We start from the raw sequence: 19,311 nt of genomic DNA on the forward strand, positions 1-19,311 counted from the left end.
TGCTTGGCCTGGCCTGCCCTTCCTCCATCGCCACCCTAGGATGTGGGGGACCCCAGGGGCTGCCATCCAGGTGCCACAGGCAGCCTGGGGCTTAGAAGACTGGGTATAGCAAAGGCGCCTTAGCCACTGCTGTTTAAGAAAGGCCTTTTTAAAAGCGTAGACATTTGTAAGGGCTGTGCAGGCAGAATTTGCCTGTGACCTATTCATTCATGAGAGTTTTAGGACATGGACAGTTCGAACAACCAGTGCTGTTGCAATACTGGCAAAAGTGAGTTGGAAGACTTAATTGGAAGGGCCACTCACATCGCTTACAGGGAGTCTGTTTAAGCTTCCCACATGGTCAGGTACTATACTCTGCAGCTGTTAGGATGTGAGAGAATGCTTGGGCAGCACGAGTCTGGGGTTCTAAAAGGTGTTTATGGGGCTTCCCTGGTGGCGCAGAGGTTAAGAGTCCGCCTGCCGATGCAGGGGACACGGGTTCGTGCCCCGGGCTGGGCCCGTGAGCCATGGCCGCTGAGCCTGCACGTCTGGAGCCTGTGCTCCACAACAGGAGAGGCCACAACAGTGAGAGGCCCGTGTACCGCCAAAAAAAAAAAAAAACTTCTAAAAGGTGTTATGGAAGGGAAGTATGGCCCAAGGGGTCACAGGCATTGCCCTTGTGTCTTCCCTATATTTTGTGATCCAAAACTAATAAATTATTTTTAAAGAAGTTTGGCGTCTTTGCAGTGTGTGTCTGCCATAGAGGCAGGCCCAGGGGAGCAAGGCCCTCGGTGGATGGGAGGCTTTGAAGAATAAAACTGGCTGTGCTCTTTCTGCAGATGATGGATTAGAAACTGCCTTTCGTGGAGGAGTTGGCCTTTGTAGAGACTGACATGCCAAGGAATTTGAGGTGCCTATGAGATTGGTATTTACGACCTGTAGAGCCTGGTGTTGCCCAGTTTGCATAAAGTTGTCTTCCCTAATTCAGCTGCAAAGTATGGAATTGCCACCATTCTCTAAAACTGGTTCCTCACTGTGGGGCATGTGGTCTCTTCCAGTCTGCCACGCCAGGCCACGCTTAATGTGAAGAAATGGACAAGAAAAACACTCTGTAAATGGTGGTTAGGCATTAGAGAAAGTGGGATTTGAAAGCTCTTGGTGCTTTGTAAGATTAAAACTAGGCTGGTCAGATCTGCCAGGGTGAGTCCCTGAAAGGGTAAACATTAGGGTACCCAGCCCTGGACAGTCACCCTTGGTCACCTCTCAATACTTGACCCAGGTGGGCCCCCATCCCCATCTTACTGATGAGAGTTATATGCAGTCAGCAGTGTCAGCCAGGATGACACTCAGGGGTCTGGTGTGACGAAGGTACGCACATCTGTACTGGGAAGAAAGCTAGATTTGTGCTGCCCTTGGGACTGGTAGGCAATACTTGCTAGTTGGTTCACGGGGCAGATCATAACTTGGTGCACTGTGCCATTCTCTCTTGCTTAATCTCCAAAATGTCTAATATACCACAGTGGCTTAAATTTTCTCTAAGAAAATCATTTTGCAAGTGGGTGCCCTACCCCTCCTGGGGCTCCTGCTCACCAGCAGAGCTGCCTACAGAAGCAATTGAAAACCAGAGTTTAAGTCTTAAGTTTAACAGGACTGCATGTAAAAGCACAATATAATCCCCTGGAAACCACAATCCCTTATATTTGGCTTAAAAATGTAAAACTTGCCACTTCTAAAGACACCCACCATTAAAGAGATGAAGACAGGTCAGACTGGGAGAAGTTATTTGCATATCATCTCTTGCAGGACTTGAATGCCAAATATATAGAAAAACTCTTTAAAACTCAGTAACAAAGAGAGAACCAAATAAAACCGGCCAAAACATGAAAACACGTTTCACCAAAGAAGATACACAAATGCCAATAAATACACGAGAAGATGCTCCTCATTCCTCAGAATGCAAATGAAATCTCCAGGCATAACCTTAATCATTCCTGCGGAACAAGTACAGGGAATCAGAACCTCTGGGCCAACAGAATGAACGTTTCCAAAGCTCCAGTTCCATCTTGCCCAACTGCCCACAACCAAAGCACCCTCCAACAGAACGTGACGTGCCAGTCCCAGGTCAGCCTCATCTCCTGGTCTGTGGGTGGGGTGCAGGGATAACGTCTTGTTTTAATAGACATTTCTGTGCTCACTGGGGAGGGCGAGGGTCTCCAGGTCTCCTAGCTTTTGGATTTCTGTTGTGAAATGCTAGTAAATGTCTGAAATCTGGCAGAGACAGGGAAATACGCCCTCAAGTGGTAACTAGAGTTGGCTGAAGTTTATTATTGGGCACCAAAGCTGTTCACACTGCAGTTAAAAAAATCGATGTGGTGGGTTGTAAGTAGCCTTAAAATGATAATGAAATTGAGGGGCTTCCCTGGTGGTCCAGCGGTTAAGACTCCACGCTCCCAATGCAGGGGGCCGGGTTCGATCCCTGGTCAGGGAACTAGATTGCGCATGCCGCAACTAAAAAGAGAAGGATCCTGCATGTCACAACTAAGACCTGGCCAAGCCAAATAAATAATAATTTAAATAATAGTGATGATAATGAAACTGAATAGAAATGAAAAGGAAAAAAATCAGTGTATTACAGAAAGGAAAGGAGAGAGGTAAAAGACTTAAACATTAGAAAAGAGGCAGAGAGAAAGGCAGAGGAGGGTGAGAGAGAGGTGTGTGTGTTTGGTCACAATGCAAAATGCATTTCCTACTGTGGGTTGTGATCAAAAATGTCTAGGAAGCTAAGGACCTAAACACCTCCAGTTCGCCCTCACCCCTTCAGAGTGAAGCAGTATTTCTTTTCTTTACTCTTCCCTTATCAAAATCTCACCAGCTGCTCTGAGCAATTTGCAAAATATTGACCATTTAAGACACCAGACAGGAACTCATACCTAATCTCACCACCTGGAGATGTAAACCACCAGGGCAATATCATGCATTTCCTTCCAGGCTTTTTTCTAAGTTAGAAACTTTTATGCAGACTTTTATAGGTAACTTTTGTACATAGTTTAGCACACATTGTAGACAGCAACTCCGGGTCCTGCTTTTTTTTTTTTTTTTAACTAAATATCATAAATTCTTTCTAAGTCATTCAAAAACTCCAGAACTTACTTTTTCTTCAAAAAATAAATTATAAAGCTACTACAAGGTCACTGGGGGGAAGACATAGCAGGTTCTAAAATGAAAAGTCCCTCAATGCTACCCCAGAGGGACTGAAACAATGATAATTAAAAATGTATCATTCATCACCTATATGTGGAATCTAAAATATGACACAGATGAACTTATGAAACAGAAACAGACTCACAGATATAGAGAACAAATGTGGTTGCTATGCGGGGCTGGGGGGGAGGGATAGATTGGGAGTTTGGGATTAGCAGATGCCAACTATTACATATATAGCCTGGGAAAGCAAGGTCCTACTGTGTAGCACAGGGAACTATATTCAATATCCTGTGATAAACCATAATGGAAAAGAATGAAAATGTATATATATGTATAACCGAATCACTTTGCTGTACAGCAGAAATTAACAACATTGTAAATCAACTATACTTCCATAAAATAAATTTTAAAAAATGTTCAAAATTCACAAAGCTATTAAGTGTAAAAGAAATTTAAATAATTAAACTTCAAATGATTTTTTGTAAGTTTGTAGCATTTATATTTCTGAAGTTATTACAACTTAAAAGACATCATATATATTACATATACATATATATGCAACCAGCCTTTGCTGTCTAGAAGGGCATTTTTTTTTTTTTTTTTTTTGCGGTACGCGGGCCTCTCACTGTTGTGGCATCTCCCACCGTGGAGCACAGGCTCTGGATGCGCAGTCTCAGTGGCCATGGCTCACAGGCCCAGCCGCTCCGCGGCATGTGGGATCTTCCCAGACCGGGACACGAACCCGTGTCACCTGCATCGGCAGGCAGACTCAACCACTGTGCCACCAGGGAAGCCCTATAAGGGCATTTTTTATGTTGATAAAAAATATTCTAAATCTTCGCTGTTCAATATGCAAGCCACTAGCCACATGTGATTACTGAGCATTTGCAATAGGAATAGAATGAGTGAAAAATTGAATTTTAAATGTTATTCAATTTAAATAACCACATGTAACTAATGGCTGTTACTGGACAATGTAGTCTATAATACCTAAAAAGATAAGCCACAACTATATCATGTAATAAGCTTTAAAAAATGCATTAAACAACAAGGACCTACTGTATAGTACAGGGAACTGTATTCAATATCCTGTGATAAACCATAATGGAAAAGAATATGAAAAAGAAATATATATGTAAAAAAAATGCAGTCGTCCTATAGATTGTCCATAAACATTTGAATAAATGGGTCATGCCGTGCCTCTTGTTCTGCACTTTGCTTTGTCCACATACAAATTCAACAGAGGGTAGAATATTTTGGAAGACACATTGGCAGATGATAACAGGGTGACAGCAATTGCTTCTGCAGAGGGAAACTGGGTGCACGTGTCCGGGGAGAACAGTGAGGGAAAGAGTCATCTTTCACAATTTACTTTGTACTTTTAGAATTTTGCACCATGTGCATGAAATCCCTATTCAGAAGTCATCGCAAATTTAAAGATTAAAAAGTGAAACGTGTCTGGCAGCGTTTTCATTTCCGGATTGGTTGACTTACCTCATGTTTATTACGTGCTTGCAGAATGGTCCACGATCAAGCTATGCCAGGATTTACCCATCTGCCTATAAGTGGACATTTTGGTTTATCTAATTCTCCATTCATTTGGTCAGTTATTCAACAAGGACAAACTGAGCACCTACTATGTGACTATCACCAGAAGCCCTGGAGAACAAGGGCAACGAAAATTCCTGCCCTCATTTTAGTGAGGAAGAGGAAACAAAGGATAAATAAGAAAGCATGAAAGGGGAGGGGGCAAGGGGAGTTTGGAATTAACATATGCACACTACATAAAATAGGTAAATGACTAGGTCCTACAGTATAGCACAGGCAACTATACTCAATATCTTGTAATAACATAATGGAAAAGAATCTGAAAAAGAATATATATACATTTATATGTATAACTAAATCACTTTGCTGTACACCTGAAGCTAACACATTGTAAATCAACTATACTTCAATTTTTTTTTAAATTGGAGAAAAATCAAAAGAATAATATTTTGTGACCTGTGTAGAAGTTTGTTGGGAGCACACATTTTATGTTCTAAATGCAATGCTTAAAAAAGTCTTTACTAGGGAATTCCCTGGTTGTCCAGTGGTTAGGACTCTGTGCTTCCACTGCCATGGGAACTAAGATGACACAAGCTGCATGGTGTGGCCAAAAAAAAAAAAAAAAAAAAGTCTTTGCTAGACTCATAAGTGAAAAAGACAAAACTCATGTCTTCTTCTGGTACATTTATGGTTTCATTCCCCAAACCCACCTAAATTTTATCCTTACACATCAGAAATTTACTTTGGTATACAGTAGGTGGTAGAGATCCAACTTTATTTTTTTTTCAGATGGTTGCACACTTGTCCTAACACGAAATCACTGAATATTCTGTACATTCCCCAAAGGTTTTATTATTTATTTATTTATTGTGATAGGTAAGAAGTGGATTTATTTAGAGAGAACCACACTCTGTGGAGTTAAGAGCGCTGGGAAATTTTAGACCAAGACTTAACTAAGGAAAGAGGCATAAGACACCTATCCGTGCCAAGGTCTGGAGTTTGAAATCTCCCAACAAGGTGCAAGTCAGTTAGAGTGTGGACAGCTGCCAGGGTTGGTTTGAGACACCGGGTTCTTGCCACCACTGCCCAGAAGGGGGCCGGGTACCAAGTAGGTGCTCATTAAGTGTGAAGTGACTGTAAAAAGGACTCAAAGCTTCCTTCTTTAAAGGTTAGTGACTAAGAACGCTGGAGCCAGACTGCCCAGGTTCAATTCCCACCTCTGCCTCTCATTTTCTGCGAAACCTGGAGCAACTAATGCCTCAGTTTCCCCATCTGCAAAATGGGAATAGTAACCGAACCATCCTTAGATTGTTAGCACAATGCCAGGCACATGGCAACTGCTCTGTTAGATTTTGCTTGACAAGAATTTAAAAAACAATAAATTAGTATTCAGTTATAGACGTGCACTGACAAACGCAGCAGATACTAGCTCCATGTAGCTATTTATATTTAAATCGAATAAAATTAAAGTTAGGGCCTTTCTCACCTTCTGGGATGGCCCACACTCTGTCTGTGGAATATGTTTCTCTCTAAATAAATCCACTTCTTACCTAAAAAAAAAAAAAAAGTTAAAAATTCAGGTCCTCAGTCGCACGCACCCCACTTCCAGTGCCAGTGACTACTGTGTTGGACAGCGCAGACACAGAACATTTCATCACAGCGGAAACTACTATTAGACAGCGCTGTTACAATCAGCAGAAGGCCTTTTTATTTTTTTAATTTAATTTAATTTTTTCACGAAACCATTGTCTGGGGATGAAATGGCCCATAGAGGAAAACAACGTTCACTAAACTGCACAAAACTCGTGGGTAGTGCCCGCTCCTCACAAAGATGGCGGCGCCGCAGAGCATGCATGCTCCTAAGACTTTCCGGTCTCCGGTCCTGCAAAAAGATGGCCGCCGCCACAGCCCGTTTAAACCCTGAGCGGACACAGCCACACTGTCCGCAAACCCCACGTGGTCCCACTCCCCGCAGAAACAAGGCCGCCTCCCGCCAACTCTCGCGATAACAAGGCTGGCCACTCTTTCCCACCGTGACCTACCGCGACGGCGCGCAAAGATGGCCAAAGAGTCTCGCGAGACAGTGTCTGTCGCTTCCCGCCCCTCTGCCATGAACGTCATGGCAGCGTCCGTGCGGTCTCCGAATCGCGTGCTTGGGTAGGGCAGTCCGTCAATCAGAGTCTCGCCAAGGCTCCGCCTCAAATCGGGTTACCCTGCCCCTTTTTCGTCACTTCCTCTCTAGCTTCTGTGCAATCGATAAGGAAACCGGGACGCCGTCGCGGCTTTCCTTTTTTCAGGCGGCCGGGAAGATGGCGGACATTCAGGTTCGGGCTCGGGGCTGACGCAGACCTAGCGGGGCCCGGGCTTCAGGGGCGTGTCCTGGAGAGCGGGAGTCCGCGCCCCAGTTTGGGGGTTAATTCTGGGCGTCCTCGATTTCCCAGGGAAATTCGGGCAGAGGGCGCGTGTCTTGGCATTAATCTCGATTGGCGCCTCCTAAATCTTAGGAACTCCGCATTTAGGGTGTAATTAAGCCTCAAGCTTTTTAGGAGTTATCTTTTTTAAAACTCAAGGTTTACAGAGTGTTTTTCTGGAGGCCTTAGGCTGTAGGGTTAATCCTGTGAGAACTGAGTCCTAAGGGCTACTCCAGGGAGCCCATCGTTTTGGTATTTAATTTTGGAGCCCCATGTAATTAATAAGGAGTGACTCCTGGGTGGGTATCTTTGTGTCTTGGAGAATAATTCTTGCTGAAGGGTGTCCAGGGTGTTAGAGGGATGGTTCTGTATCTTTGGGTTTTAAGGGGTGAATTCTGCAGGCGGTGGAAGGTGTTTGACCGTAAATACCGACGTAACCCCGGGTTTAGAGTTGAGTCTGGGTTAGGGGTAAATTTGGGTGAGTGCAGCGTTTGGGGAGTTAAATACTGCAGAGGATGAGATCTGGGGGGTTTGTGAAGCTTTCCAGACCAGGTTGCTGCCTGCTGCAAGCTTACCAGCTTCCACCTCATCCCTGTAGACTGAGCGTGCGTACCAAAAGCAGCCGACCATCTTTCAAAATAAGAAGAGGGTTCTGCTTGGAGAAACTGGCAAGGAGAAGCTCCCGCGATACTACAAGAACATTGGTTTGGGCTTCAAGACACCGAAGGAGGTATGGGGATCCTCAGAAGAAAGGAGGAGATCCCTGTTTCCCTGCACGTGTGCCCAAACTGAGTTGCCCTATCCGCATCTGAGTGGCTGTTGCTGGGGCTGCTGGGAAACGTAGTTTTGTGTCTACAGGGAGGCCACACCCCTGTTCTTTTCAGGAACTACCATTTAGGGCTCGCTAATCCTCCTTATCCCTTCAGGCCATCGAGGGCACCTACATTGACAAGAAATGCCCTTTTACTGGTAATGTCTCCATCCGAGGGCGAATCCTGTCTGGTAAGTGAGGACCTCTGGGGGCTTGGGTTCAGATTCCCGGGTCTGAGGGAGGAGGGGCTGGGGACGCTGAGACCCCGGGGTCCTGGGTGAGGAAGGGGTTGGCAGACTCCTGGTTATGGCGGGCACTGGCAGGTGATGTCTGTTATTTTCACGATGGTCTTCAGATGCCCACCGCAGGCACTGCTGAGAAAGCAGTTGGCACAGCTGATGCCAGGAGCAGGGCTTCTTGGGAACCCTGCTCAGCGGCCCCCGATTCCCAGCATGCCCTGGGCTGCCCATGGCTCCCTTCCGTATGGGGCCTGACCCGGGATCTGCCACTTCCCCCCAGGTGTGGTGACCAAAATGAAGATGCAGAGGACCATTGTCATCCGCCGAGACTACCTGCACTACATCCGGAAGTACAACCGCTTCGAGAAGCGCCACAAGAACATGTCTGTGCACCTTTCCCCCTGCTTCAGGTGAGCACGGTGGCCCCAGGTAGCCCCGCTGAGCTGCCCTCCCAGGCAGAGAGGAGGGGGTGGGCTGCACAAGAATCTGGGTGGCTTGGGATGTGCTTTGGCCGTTAACAGGACGCCCTGGCTGCCGTGTGAAGGTAGTCAGCTGTTGGGGGCGGGGGCGGTTAGTGAGGGGACCCTGTATCACCATCTTTGGGAGCCTCCCGTTCTCTGCAAAATGGAGGTGCTAGTTGGAGGTCTTCTGTCCTGGAAGGGTAGGAGCATTCTCTGCATGGCATTGAGCTTGGCGCCTTTCATAGTTATTGCTCATTAAATAACGACAGGGCGGCGTGCAGTGCAGATGGAACTGGAAATAGCAGCTTGGTTGGGGTTTGGAGGAGCCAAAGGTGACAGGTCTCCACCTGGAGACAGTCAGGTACCTTTAGGGCCTGCTTGGGGCAGAGTCCCTCTGACATGGTGCTGCTCACCCCCACAGGGACGTCCAGATTGGTGACATTGTCACAGTGGGCGAGTGCCGGCCCCTGAGCAAGACGGTGCGCTTCAACGTGCTCAAGGTCACCAAGGCTGCCGGCACCAAGAAGCAGTTCCAGAAGTTCTGAGACCAGACCCCTGCCCACTGCCCCAAACAAAATAAAAGTTATTTTCCCAGTCACGGGCCAGGTTCCGTATCCATGCCCTTATCAGAGGGAGGGCGTGTCCCTGGGAATTAAGTGGGGTTGATGTAAAAGATGGGGCTGTTTTTCATTCTTTGGGGGCGTAAGGATGGGGACCAAATCCTGCTTCCTGCCCTCTCGTCTCTGGGTGAAGACAACCTGTAGCAAGATGCTGCCCCTCTCTGGTCTTTTGGTCCTGGTCAGCTTTTGGTGTCGGAGTACCTAATGCCTTCTACTTGGTGTTGAGCTCCTCCTGCAAGTCTCTGGGGAGGAAGTGAGTGAGGGTGGAGGTTCCTGGGTTCTCTAGACTCTGGGCCCTTTCTGGCCTCCGAGGGGACGGTAAGGAAGAAGTAGTGGCCCTCTGGGCTTTGCTGGGGGTCAGCATGTGTTGGGTGTGCTTGAGGAGTACACAGCTGCGCGGTTCGGAACTATGAGGGTCTTGACTTCAACCTGGGACTGTACCCTGACAGGGAAGGAGTGGGGCAGGGAAGCAAGGCACCCGCCCTCCTGCATGCTCCACAGTCCCCTCCTAGGTGGGCACCATGCCTGTTTGCAGATGAGCAAACTCATCTAAGGGGGCAAGTTCTCTGCCTGGGGTCCCCCAAGGAGTAGCTGAGCTCCACGTGTCAGATTATGGACATTTTCTTTGCCTAAGAATGCAAGTAAGGAAATTAGCCTTTAAGATAAGTCGCTTAGTAAGGCCAGCCAGCAGTGCGGGGCTGCAGGCTGCTCAGAAATGGATAGGAAGTCCGTGGAGGTGGGACTGATCTGGGACAGACCAAGTGGGGTGGCCTTGGGTGAGGAGAGAAATTGGAGATGGGGAGAAAGGGGACAGAGCCAGGCAAATGAAGGGGAAGGGATTTCTGACAGGGCAGGACATGGTGACCTTGACTGCCAGGGAAAAAACCTGGGAGATGGAGAGAGCTTAACAGCTGGTAATGGCAGGAAGGCTTTCTGTTAGAAGCAGAGAAAAATGGGGAAAGGAAGAGGGAACTTGAGTGTCAGATACAGAGATCAGGAGAGAGATTTGGGACAGAGCCCTCAGCTGGACACCGAACAGGGACAGAAACCACAGCCCAGGGACAGACTCAGATTCCAGAGGCAGAGATGGGCCTGGAGAACATGACAAAGAGGCACGCGTGGGGTGGGTGGCAGGTGCGGACAGAATGAGAAACACCACAGAGAGGGACCCAGGAACTTGGGGATCTGAAGCAGAGACCCTCACCAGAGCCACAGCTGGGCAGAGATGGAGGCATAGGCAGAAGGGAAGTGCCGGAGTCGCCCCGCTGCCTTCACCCCTGGGGGCCTGGCGCTGCTGGGTCCCCAGGTCCCTGACCCCCATGCCTGTACCAGGGACTGAGGCACACACTGGTACAAGGGTTGGGAGACAGGGCCGTGAGGAGAGAGGAGCCGCCGCTGCTGCCTCCCAGGACTTGGCCTCTGGACCGGCCCGGGGGCTCCTTTTTACCCAGGCCTGGCGAGGGCGGGGGTTCCTGCCAGAGGAAGCGGGGGCCGCGTCAAAGAGGGCAGGAAGGGGCAGGGACGGGTCAGAGGGGGGCACCGCCCTGAGGTTCAGCCTGCACGCCTGCCCCACCCAGTGCTGGAGGGATAGAGACCCTGAGGAGGGGGACTGGGACCCGGGGGCGGGGGGACAGAGCTGCGGAGAGGGAACAGAGACCCAGCGGGGGATCTGAGGCCACTCCAGGAGCCCACACCCACAGGTGTTTCCGTTTGGGGCGGGGCCGCCGTGTTTACAAAAACAACAGCCCAGCTCCCCTGCTTCCTCCCACGCGGCGGGTTCCTGGGCGTCTCCTCGGCACCCCATCATCAGGCTACCTAGTGTCGGTGACCGTGTGCCTGGTGGGGACACCCGACAGGCTTCCTGGTGGGTCAGCTCACAAACTCCAAGGAGAAGGCTCCCCGGGCTGTACCAGTTCTCTGGCCTGATGAGTGGGAGAGGACTTTACCTGCCTTTCTTAGAGAACTGTGACAGCTAGAGATTCAACTCCTAGGCCCAGGTCACAGCCTCAGAGCTTCCCCTCTGCCTACCTGCCCGCCCCCATCCTCACTCTGCCTGCACCCCTGACTTGCGCCCTCCTGCCTTTGCACTGGCTGTGCCCTCTGCCCCGAGGAACCTCTAACACCAGGCTTCCACCTGGCTCCCTCCCTCATCCCTTAATCTCTAATTCTCACCAACCTCTTTCCACTTGGAGAACCTCCAACCCTCCCAATCTCCCTTCCCTGCTTGAATGTCTTACATAGACAGGAAAACCCGTTTATGGCATATTTGCTGTACAAATCCTGTATGATATGGCACGTTTATTTGTTTACCTGTTGGCCCCTGGAATACAAACTCCAAGAAGACACGGAATCTCTGCAGCCCCAGCGCCTGGGACAGATTGCAGGTGCTCCAAACATGTTTAGTTGAGTGAATTGATTGATTTATTTGTTTGTTTAGTTTTGGCTGCACCATTCCCTGACCAGGGATCAAACCCAGGCCCTTGACAGTGAGAGCGCGGAGTCCTAGCCACTGGACCGCCAGGTAACTCCCGGAGTGAGTCCATTTAAAGTTAAATCCTCACGTTCTCACAGGCCAGGCCAGGACCGCCAGGTAACTCCCGGAGTGAGTCCATTTAAAGTTAAATCCTCACGTTCTCACAGGCCAGGCTTGACCAAAAACTGGGTTCACCTCTTGGTGGGTGTCGAGTCAAAAGACACACAGAGCGAAACATCAGGAGAACGAAGGATTTATTACCTGCGGCAAGTAAGGAGAACACCGGGGATCTTTCCCAAAGCAGTACCTCTCCAACAGCAAAACTGGGGAAGTTTTAAGCTAAGACGACATGCATATTCATGAGGGGGCTGGAGCAGAGAATTCAGCACAGAATTGGGGCAAAGGTCGCCAGGGTCCAAGCTTTAGTTGATTGAAGTCAGGAGGGTCAACGTTTTTCTGTCCTTCACCTGGCTGGGGGCCTTAGTTCCTGAAGAGCTCAAAAACTGTATCAGACTGTTCTGTACATCCCTTGAGGAGGAATTAGGACTCTGATTATTGTTGAACTATTGTTTCTTTGACTGCTTTTCCTTTTCTCTTTGTTCCCTAACTTCCCTTAAGATCAAGGATTACTGAGACCTGTTCAAGGGCAAGCATTGCAGCCAGGCTTAGATCACAAAACGGCTTAAGCCAGAATGGCTTCTCTTATGTCAAGAAAGCCACTCCTGGTTCTTTTTTTCCGGGGACCCCCTAACCTATCTGTTTACACTAGGTCTCAAGGCATGGAGTAACCGGAAGCAGTGAACATGCTGAGAAACCTCCAAATGTAAGCATTAAGCCTGCGGGCTCTGTTCCAGATTCTAGCCCTGCTGTCATTAGCTGCATGACCTTGGGACCTTGGGCTTGACTCCCCCGAGAACCACAGAGCTTCAGTTTCCTAATCTGTAAAATCTTGCCTCCCTGCCCCATTGGGAGGATGAAATATGCTCACCTGTGTTGTTTGCGGTAGAACTAGTTCCAGTAAGTGATACTTCTTAGGGAAGTGATTATGTCGCATTCCTGAGCCTATTGTTAGAACAAAGCCCAGTGATGTCTTGGTGTAGCAGGCCCTGAGTCCCTTTGGACAGGCCCAAGGACAAGAGTCTTTGGCAGGTAGCCCCAGAGGTATTAAATGGTTGTGGAACCCTGGGTCTACTATAGCAAATCCTAGTGGTTTGTCATGGGATCTTGAGACTATTTTAGCATGCTCCTGGAATATTCTATCGTATGCCTCTTACAGGAGGCCCCAGTGGCCATTTTGCAGGGAAATTAGCTCCAAGCGCAATTTCATAGCAGGGTCCTGGCTTATGATGACAGCGGGTGTCAGGCCTGTTACATGAAAACAGGGCAGATATTGGTTATATCATAATGTATCATGGCCTCACATCTGTCACAGCAGACCACAGGATTGTTCTACTGTAGTCATACTGGCGAGCGTCACTGCAGCCCCCTGCAGTATTACAGCAGGACGTAGTAATGATGAATTATAGTGGGACCTCAGGGTCTTGTAGCAGGTTCTGTTGGCGGTTGCGACACCCAGGTTGTATGAGAGCTGGCGCGTGAGTACTATGTGTGGAGCGGGCACCAGGATTCATTTAACTGGCCCTGAGGTCTGTGAGTGGAGTCTAGGGAAAGGGGATCGGAGCAGGTTCATATGTTTGAGCAGCCCTGCTGCTATATTTTAACACTGCCCTGAGCGCATCAAGGGAAAACCCTGGGGTCTCACATTATGGGAAGTCCCAGCTCCCAGACCCACGGATTGTTTCAGGGGTGAATATAGATTCAGATTCTGCTAGAACATTCTAACAGGATACCAAGGCCGTTCTAGAAAAGTTATAGGGACATATTAAACCAGCCCAGGGTCATTCATTGTTGGCTTCATTCATTCTGCTAATGTTTCCTGTGCTGGCCCCTGGGGATGCAAGAGTGAGCAAGACAGATCCAGGGCCTGGTGTCTGCGAGCCTACCATCAAGTGCACCGCTGGGGACCTTAACAGCATCCTGAGGTGGGGGGGCAGTATGGGGAACAGGTTATTACTATGCTCTACTATGTGCCTTGTGCCAAACCTGTGAGTCATTAAAGCCTCTCTACCAAAGTAGGTACGATTATTATCCCATTTCACAGATAAAGAAACTGAGGCTCAGAGAAGCCCACCTGGAAGAGGCAGGATTTGGTCTTGAACTCAGGTGTGATTGCTTCCTGGGGTCAGTAGGGGGCACTACAGTGCAGGTGCAGAGAGGAGGGGCGGATGTTAAGGTGGTGATTCAGGGAGAAAGCTTGGAGCTGCCAGGGGCAGTCCCCAGGGACCAAGGCGGCTTCATGGGTGAGCGCTCCACGCTGTTCAAGCAGTTGTTCCAAAGGGACCCGCGCTTGGTTAGTTTTGAAGTCGGAACAAAGGGCCCCACGTTTTCATTTATCACTGGGCCCTGCACATTAGTAATTGTCCTGCTGGGGCTTTCTATTGCTTTATGATGGGCCCCTGAGGACATGATAGTAGGCCCCCAGGGAATCTAAAGGGCATAGGCGGAGGGACTTCCCTGGTGGTCCAGTGGTTAGGACTCGGTGCTTTCACTGTCATGGCCCAGGTTCAATCCCTTCAAGCTGCATGGCGCGTGCCACACCTCCCAAAAGAAAAAAAGGGGGGAGGTGTAGGCAGGGATCATTAGAGCATAGGACCCTGGGGATAAGACAGGAGACAGCCAACAGATGCTGTAAATGGTCCCTGAAGACATAGCAGGACTCCAGGATACTTAGCAGGGATTCCCAGTGGGTATTAAGGGACCTTGAGGGCTTTTTCTTTTGTAGCAGGAAGGAGGGACATTATGGGGAATGTTCAGGCCGACCTCTGAGAGGCCTCATGGCTAAACCCTGAGACCGTTCTAACAGGAGGGAGAGGAGGTCAGAATGGGGACTTTACAGCAGGGGCACGGGAGGGCACCTTCCATGACCTTGACCGTGGTAGGCTGAATAAGGATCCCTCAAAGATGTCTGTGCCCTAATCCTCCAAAACCTGTGATTATGTGACCTTGTATGATAAAAGGGACTTTGCAGATGTGATTAAATTCAGGATGCAGAGATGATCTTGGATTATCCAGGTGGGACCAATGTCATCACAAGGGTCCTTATAAGAGGGAGGCAGAGGATCAGAGTCAGAGAGTTGTAAGGAGGACCACAGAAGTCAGAGAGGAGAGAAGGTGCTGGCTTTGAAGATGGAGGAAGGGGCCACAAGCCAAGGAATGCAGGCGACCTCTAGCAGCTGGAAAAGGCAAAGAAATGGATTCTTCCCTGGAGCCTCCAGAAGGAATAGTCTTGCGGACCCATTTTAGATGTCTGACCTCCAGAACTGTAAGAACATGTTTGTGTTATTTGAAGCCACTAAGTCTGTGGTGATGGGTTACAGCAGCCATAAGACACTAATACAACATTCTAGACCCACTGTGGATGGCCACTGATGCAGGATCCCAGGACGCATGGATAAAAGCCTGTGGGAATTTTCCCAGAGCGCCATAGAACACAGAATAGCAGGCCCTTGGTATGTTCTAGCAGGACCCTAAAGACTTCCTGGTGGGACTTCCCTGGCGGTCCAGTGGTTAAGACTCCAAGCTTCCACTGCAGGGGGCATGGGTTCAATCCCTGGTCGGGGAACTGAGATCTGGCATGCTGCACAGCGTGACCCCAAAAAACACACTTCATGGTAAGGCTAGAGGCATTCTAATAGGGTCCTGGCAGGGCCCCTAGGGCTTAGAGAGGACACCCCAAGTTCATTTTGGTGACCCTCAAGGCCACATGAGGGAAGACTAGACATATTTTAGCAGGATCCAGGGGACCTTCTGAGCATGCAGTGGGAGTATTGCAGGATCCTGGGGACGTGTTAACAGGAACCAAAGGACTTTTTGGCAGGACAGGTAGATTAGGGGTCCTGAGAGGTGTTGAAGTGACACCAATGGGACATTGTAGTAGGATTGAGGACACCTAGAGGAACTACCCAGGGCTGGGTAAAGCAGGAGCTGCAGAGGGATGTGAGCATCACAGATGGACCTGGGACCACTGGCAAGGCCCCCAGGGGCAATGTACTTGGGTCCTGGGAGCATAGTGACAGGAACCCAAGGGCTTGTCATCAGGGCTCTGGTGGCATTATTTTAGGGTCCTAGGCAATAGAGGAGAATCCTACAGGCTGTGTGAGCCATTGGAGTAGGACTCAGGGTATCAAAAGGGGATACACAGAGCGTGTAGCAGGACCTGAGGGCCCTTTTTTTAAAAACTATTTTTAAATTTTTATTTTATTTATTTATTTTTAATTTTATTTATTTATTTATTTACTTTGGCTGCATTGGGTCTTCGTTGCTGCGCACAGGCTTTCTCTAGTTGTGGTGAGCGGGGGCTACTCTCACTGCGGTGGCTTCTCTTGTTGCAGAGCACGGGCTCAGTAGTTGTGGCTTGCGGGCTGTATAGCGCAGGCTCAGTAGCTGTGGCACACGGGCTTAGTTGCTCCGCGGCATGTAGGATCTTCCTGCACCAGGGCTCAAACCCATGTCGCCTGCATTGGCAGGGGGATTCTTAACCACCGCGCCACCAGGGAAGTCCTTTTTTTTATTCTTAGGTCGCACCAGGCAGCTTGTGGGATTCCCCAACCAGGGATCCACCCCGGGCCACGGCAGTGAAAGCGCAGAGTCCTAACCACTGGACTGCCAGGGAATTCCCTGAGGGTCCTTTTTTAGTGGGGTCTCGGGATGAGGGAGCAGCAATCCATCTGGATGAGGGGCCGCAACAGCAAGTTCCTGGGAAATGCGGAAAGTTTCTTGCCTGGTAGGGATGTTATAGAATGTCCTAGAGCGTCTGTCTAATTGTTTCTGTTTTTCTTTTCTTTTCTTTTTTTTTTTTTTTTTTTGGTGGCATTGGGTCTTTGTTGCTCTGCCTGGACTTTCTCTAGTTGCGGAGAGGGGGGCTACTCTTCATTGAGGTGCACAGGCTTCTCACTGCGGTGGCTTCTCTTGTTGCGGAGCACGGGCTCTATGTATGTGGGCTTCAGTAGTTGTGGCACGTGGGCTCAGTAGTTGTGGCCCACGGGCTTATTTGCTCCACAGCATGTGGAATCTTCCCGGACCAGGGATGGAACCCGTGTCCCCTGCATTGTTGGGCGGATTCTTAACCACTGCACCACCAGGGAAGTCCCTGTTTCTATTTTTCTATCTGTCTGTCTATCTGTCTACCTGCCTACCTACCTATTTGTCCGTCTGTTTTGTCTGTCTGTCTCTATTTTTCTAGCATCCATCTGTCCGTCGGTCTGTCTGACTGCCTGCCTACCAACCTATCTGCCTATTTTTCTATCTATCATCTATCTACCTCCTTACCTACCTACCTATCTATCCATCTCTCTGTGTCTATCTGTCTTTCATGGGGAGGTTCTGGATAGGGCAGGGCCTGGTGAGAGATAGTAATAGAGAGAACCCAGGAGTGGGCCTGGGGAGCCCCGCTCAGCTTTCTGACAGAACCTGAAGGATTCGCTCAGGTTCGGCAGCAGGGAGCGAGCCTGGGGCTGAGGGCACTTTGTGGCCGTTCCTGAGTGGGTCACAGCAATTGTTCTGCGAGGGCTCAGGACTGATTTAGCAGGATTCAGGGATGGCGTGGCCAACTCTGTGGGATGTTGGTGTAGCCTCCTGAAGGCTCTATCACTGGGTCTCAGGATACTATCTGGGACCCAAGGAGCTTGGGGGTGGGAGCCTGAGATTTTCAGAGACCCAGGGGCATGGTAGTGGCCTCTGGTGATGGTCCAGGAGAACTCCAGGGACATCAGCGTTAAAATTAGTTATATCAATTAACAGAGGAATGGTTAAAGAAGATGCTGTACATATATACAATGGAATATTACACAGCCGTTAAAAAGAATGAAATAATGCCACATGCAACATGGATGGACCTAGAGATTGTCATACTGAGTGAAGTAAGTCAGACAGAGAAAGAGAAATATGGTATGATATCTCTTACAGGCAGAATCTAAAAATAAATGATACAAGTGAACTTATTTACAAAACAGAATCAGACTCACAGACTTAGGTTACCAGGGGGGAAGGGTGGGGGGAAGGGACAGTTAGGGAGTGTGGGATTGAAATGTACACACTGCTTTATTTAAAATGGATAACCAGGGACTTCTCTGGTGGCGAAGCGGTCCAAGGAACATCAGAGTAGGGTCCTGAGGGCCTTTAAAATGAGAGCCCAGGGGCTGGAATGGTGCTCCGGAGACAGCTGGATCCCAAGGGACGTAGAGGTGATGGTTGGGCATGGCAAGTTCCCCAAGGTATTTTAGGACTCATGGGACATGAAAGCGGGATCCTTCAGCATCAGGGTGGATCTTAGTGGATATTCTAGCAGGACCCAGGGAGAGTCATGAAATGAACAGAGGTCCCTCACTTAGTTGAACATAGATTTACCATCTGTCATCGTTTAACACATGTGTCAACTTGGCTGGGCCACAGTGCCCGGTTGTTTGGTCCAACATTACTCTGGATGTTTCTGTGAGGGTGTTTGGGATGAGATTTACACAGAAATCAGCGGGCTCTGAGTAAAGCCGACCACTCTTCAAAATGTGGGTGGGCCTCATCCAATCAGTTGAAGGTGGAAAACTCCCCTCCCCCCAGCAAGCAAAGGGGAACTCTGAGAGCAGACTGCCTTTGGATTTCATCTGCAAGATGAACTCTTCTTGGTTTTCCAGACTGCCTGCCTTTAGACTTGAAATGTAACTCTTTCCAGAGTCCCCAGCCTGCCGGCCATCCCTATCAGATTTTGAACTCACCAAGTCTCCACAATCACGTGCGCCAATTCCTTATACCAAGTCTCTTTATATATGTGTGTATATATATATATCCTGTTGATTCTGTTCCTCCAGAAAACCCTGACTAATACATCATATGACCACCTAGCAAGTCCACTCCTGGGTATATACCCAAAAGAATTGAATACAGCTATGCAAAAACAAAACAAAACAAAAAACTTGTACACAAATGTTCACAGCAGCATTATTCACAATAGCCAAACAGTGGAAATAACCTAAATGTCCGTCAGTTGATGAATGAATGAATGAAATGTGGTCAGTCCCTACAATAGAATACTATCCACCTGATGAATTGGGAGATTGGGATTGACATATATACACTAATATATACAAAATAGGTAACTAATAAGAACCTGCTGTATAAAAAATAAAGTAAAATTCAAAAAAAAAAAAAAAAAACTATCCCCCCATAAGAAGGAACGAAGTCCTGGTACAGGCTACCATGTGGATAAATCTTGAAAACAATCTTCTGGGGCATTCCCTGGCCATCCAGTGGTTAGGGCTCCGTGCTTTCACTGAGATCTTCCACAAGCCTTGCAGAGCGACCAAAAACAAACAAAAACAGTATGCTAAATGAAAAGCCAGACACAAAATGCCACAATATTGTAGGATTCCATTCATCTGAAACGTCCAGAATAGGCAAAATCCATAGAGAGAGAAAGTAAATTTGTGGTTGCCAGGGGCTGGGGGGAGCAGGGG

The 19,311-nt window shown here is 48.6% G+C and overlaps 1 protein-coding gene and 1 non-coding gene across 2 annotated transcripts; both read left to right on the plus strand.

Annotated features, from left to right (window-relative positions):
- The first annotated feature begins 6,933 nt into the window (after positions 1–6,933).
- RPS11 (ribosomal protein S11) lies at positions 6,934–9,251 on the plus strand. The gene is made up of 5 exons (XM_027080229.1): positions 6,934–7,055; positions 7,741–7,872; positions 8,069–8,144; positions 8,473–8,602; positions 9,075–9,251. The coding sequence occupies exons 1-5, from the start codon at positions 7,041–7,043 to the stop codon at positions 9,196–9,198; spliced, it is 477 nt and encodes a 158-aa protein (XP_026936030.1). The 5' UTR covers positions 6,934–7,040; the 3' UTR covers positions 9,199–9,251.
- On the plus strand, positions 8,272–8,361 carry LOC113606298 (small nucleolar RNA SNORD35). Its single transcript, XR_003427485.1, has one exon. It is a non-coding gene; the product is annotated as a small nucleolar RNA SNORD35 (small nucleolar RNA).
- Positions 9,252–19,311: the final 10,060 nt, after the last annotated feature.

The sequence above is a fragment of the Aethalodelphis obliquidens genome, unplaced genomic scaffold (genome assembly GCF_003676395.1).
Source record: "Aethalodelphis obliquidens isolate GAN/ISIS:26980383/991018 unplaced genomic scaffold, ASM367639v1 scaffold43, whole genome shotgun sequence".
In the NCBI taxonomy this organism is placed as follows: Eukaryota; Metazoa; Chordata; class Mammalia; order Artiodactyla; family Delphinidae; genus Aethalodelphis; species Aethalodelphis obliquidens.

Excerpts from the sequence above, each read along its gene's own strand:
- RPS11 (XM_027080229.1), top strand. Across the intron at positions 7,873-8,068 it reads GCTTCAAGACACCGAAGGAG|GCCATCGAGGGCACCTACAT; the intron begins GTATGGGGATCC and ends TTATCCCTTCAG. Across the intron at positions 8,145-8,472 it reads CCGAGGGCGAATCCTGTCTG|GTGTGGTGACCAAAATGAAG; the intron begins GTAAGTGAGGAC and ends ACTTCCCCCCAG.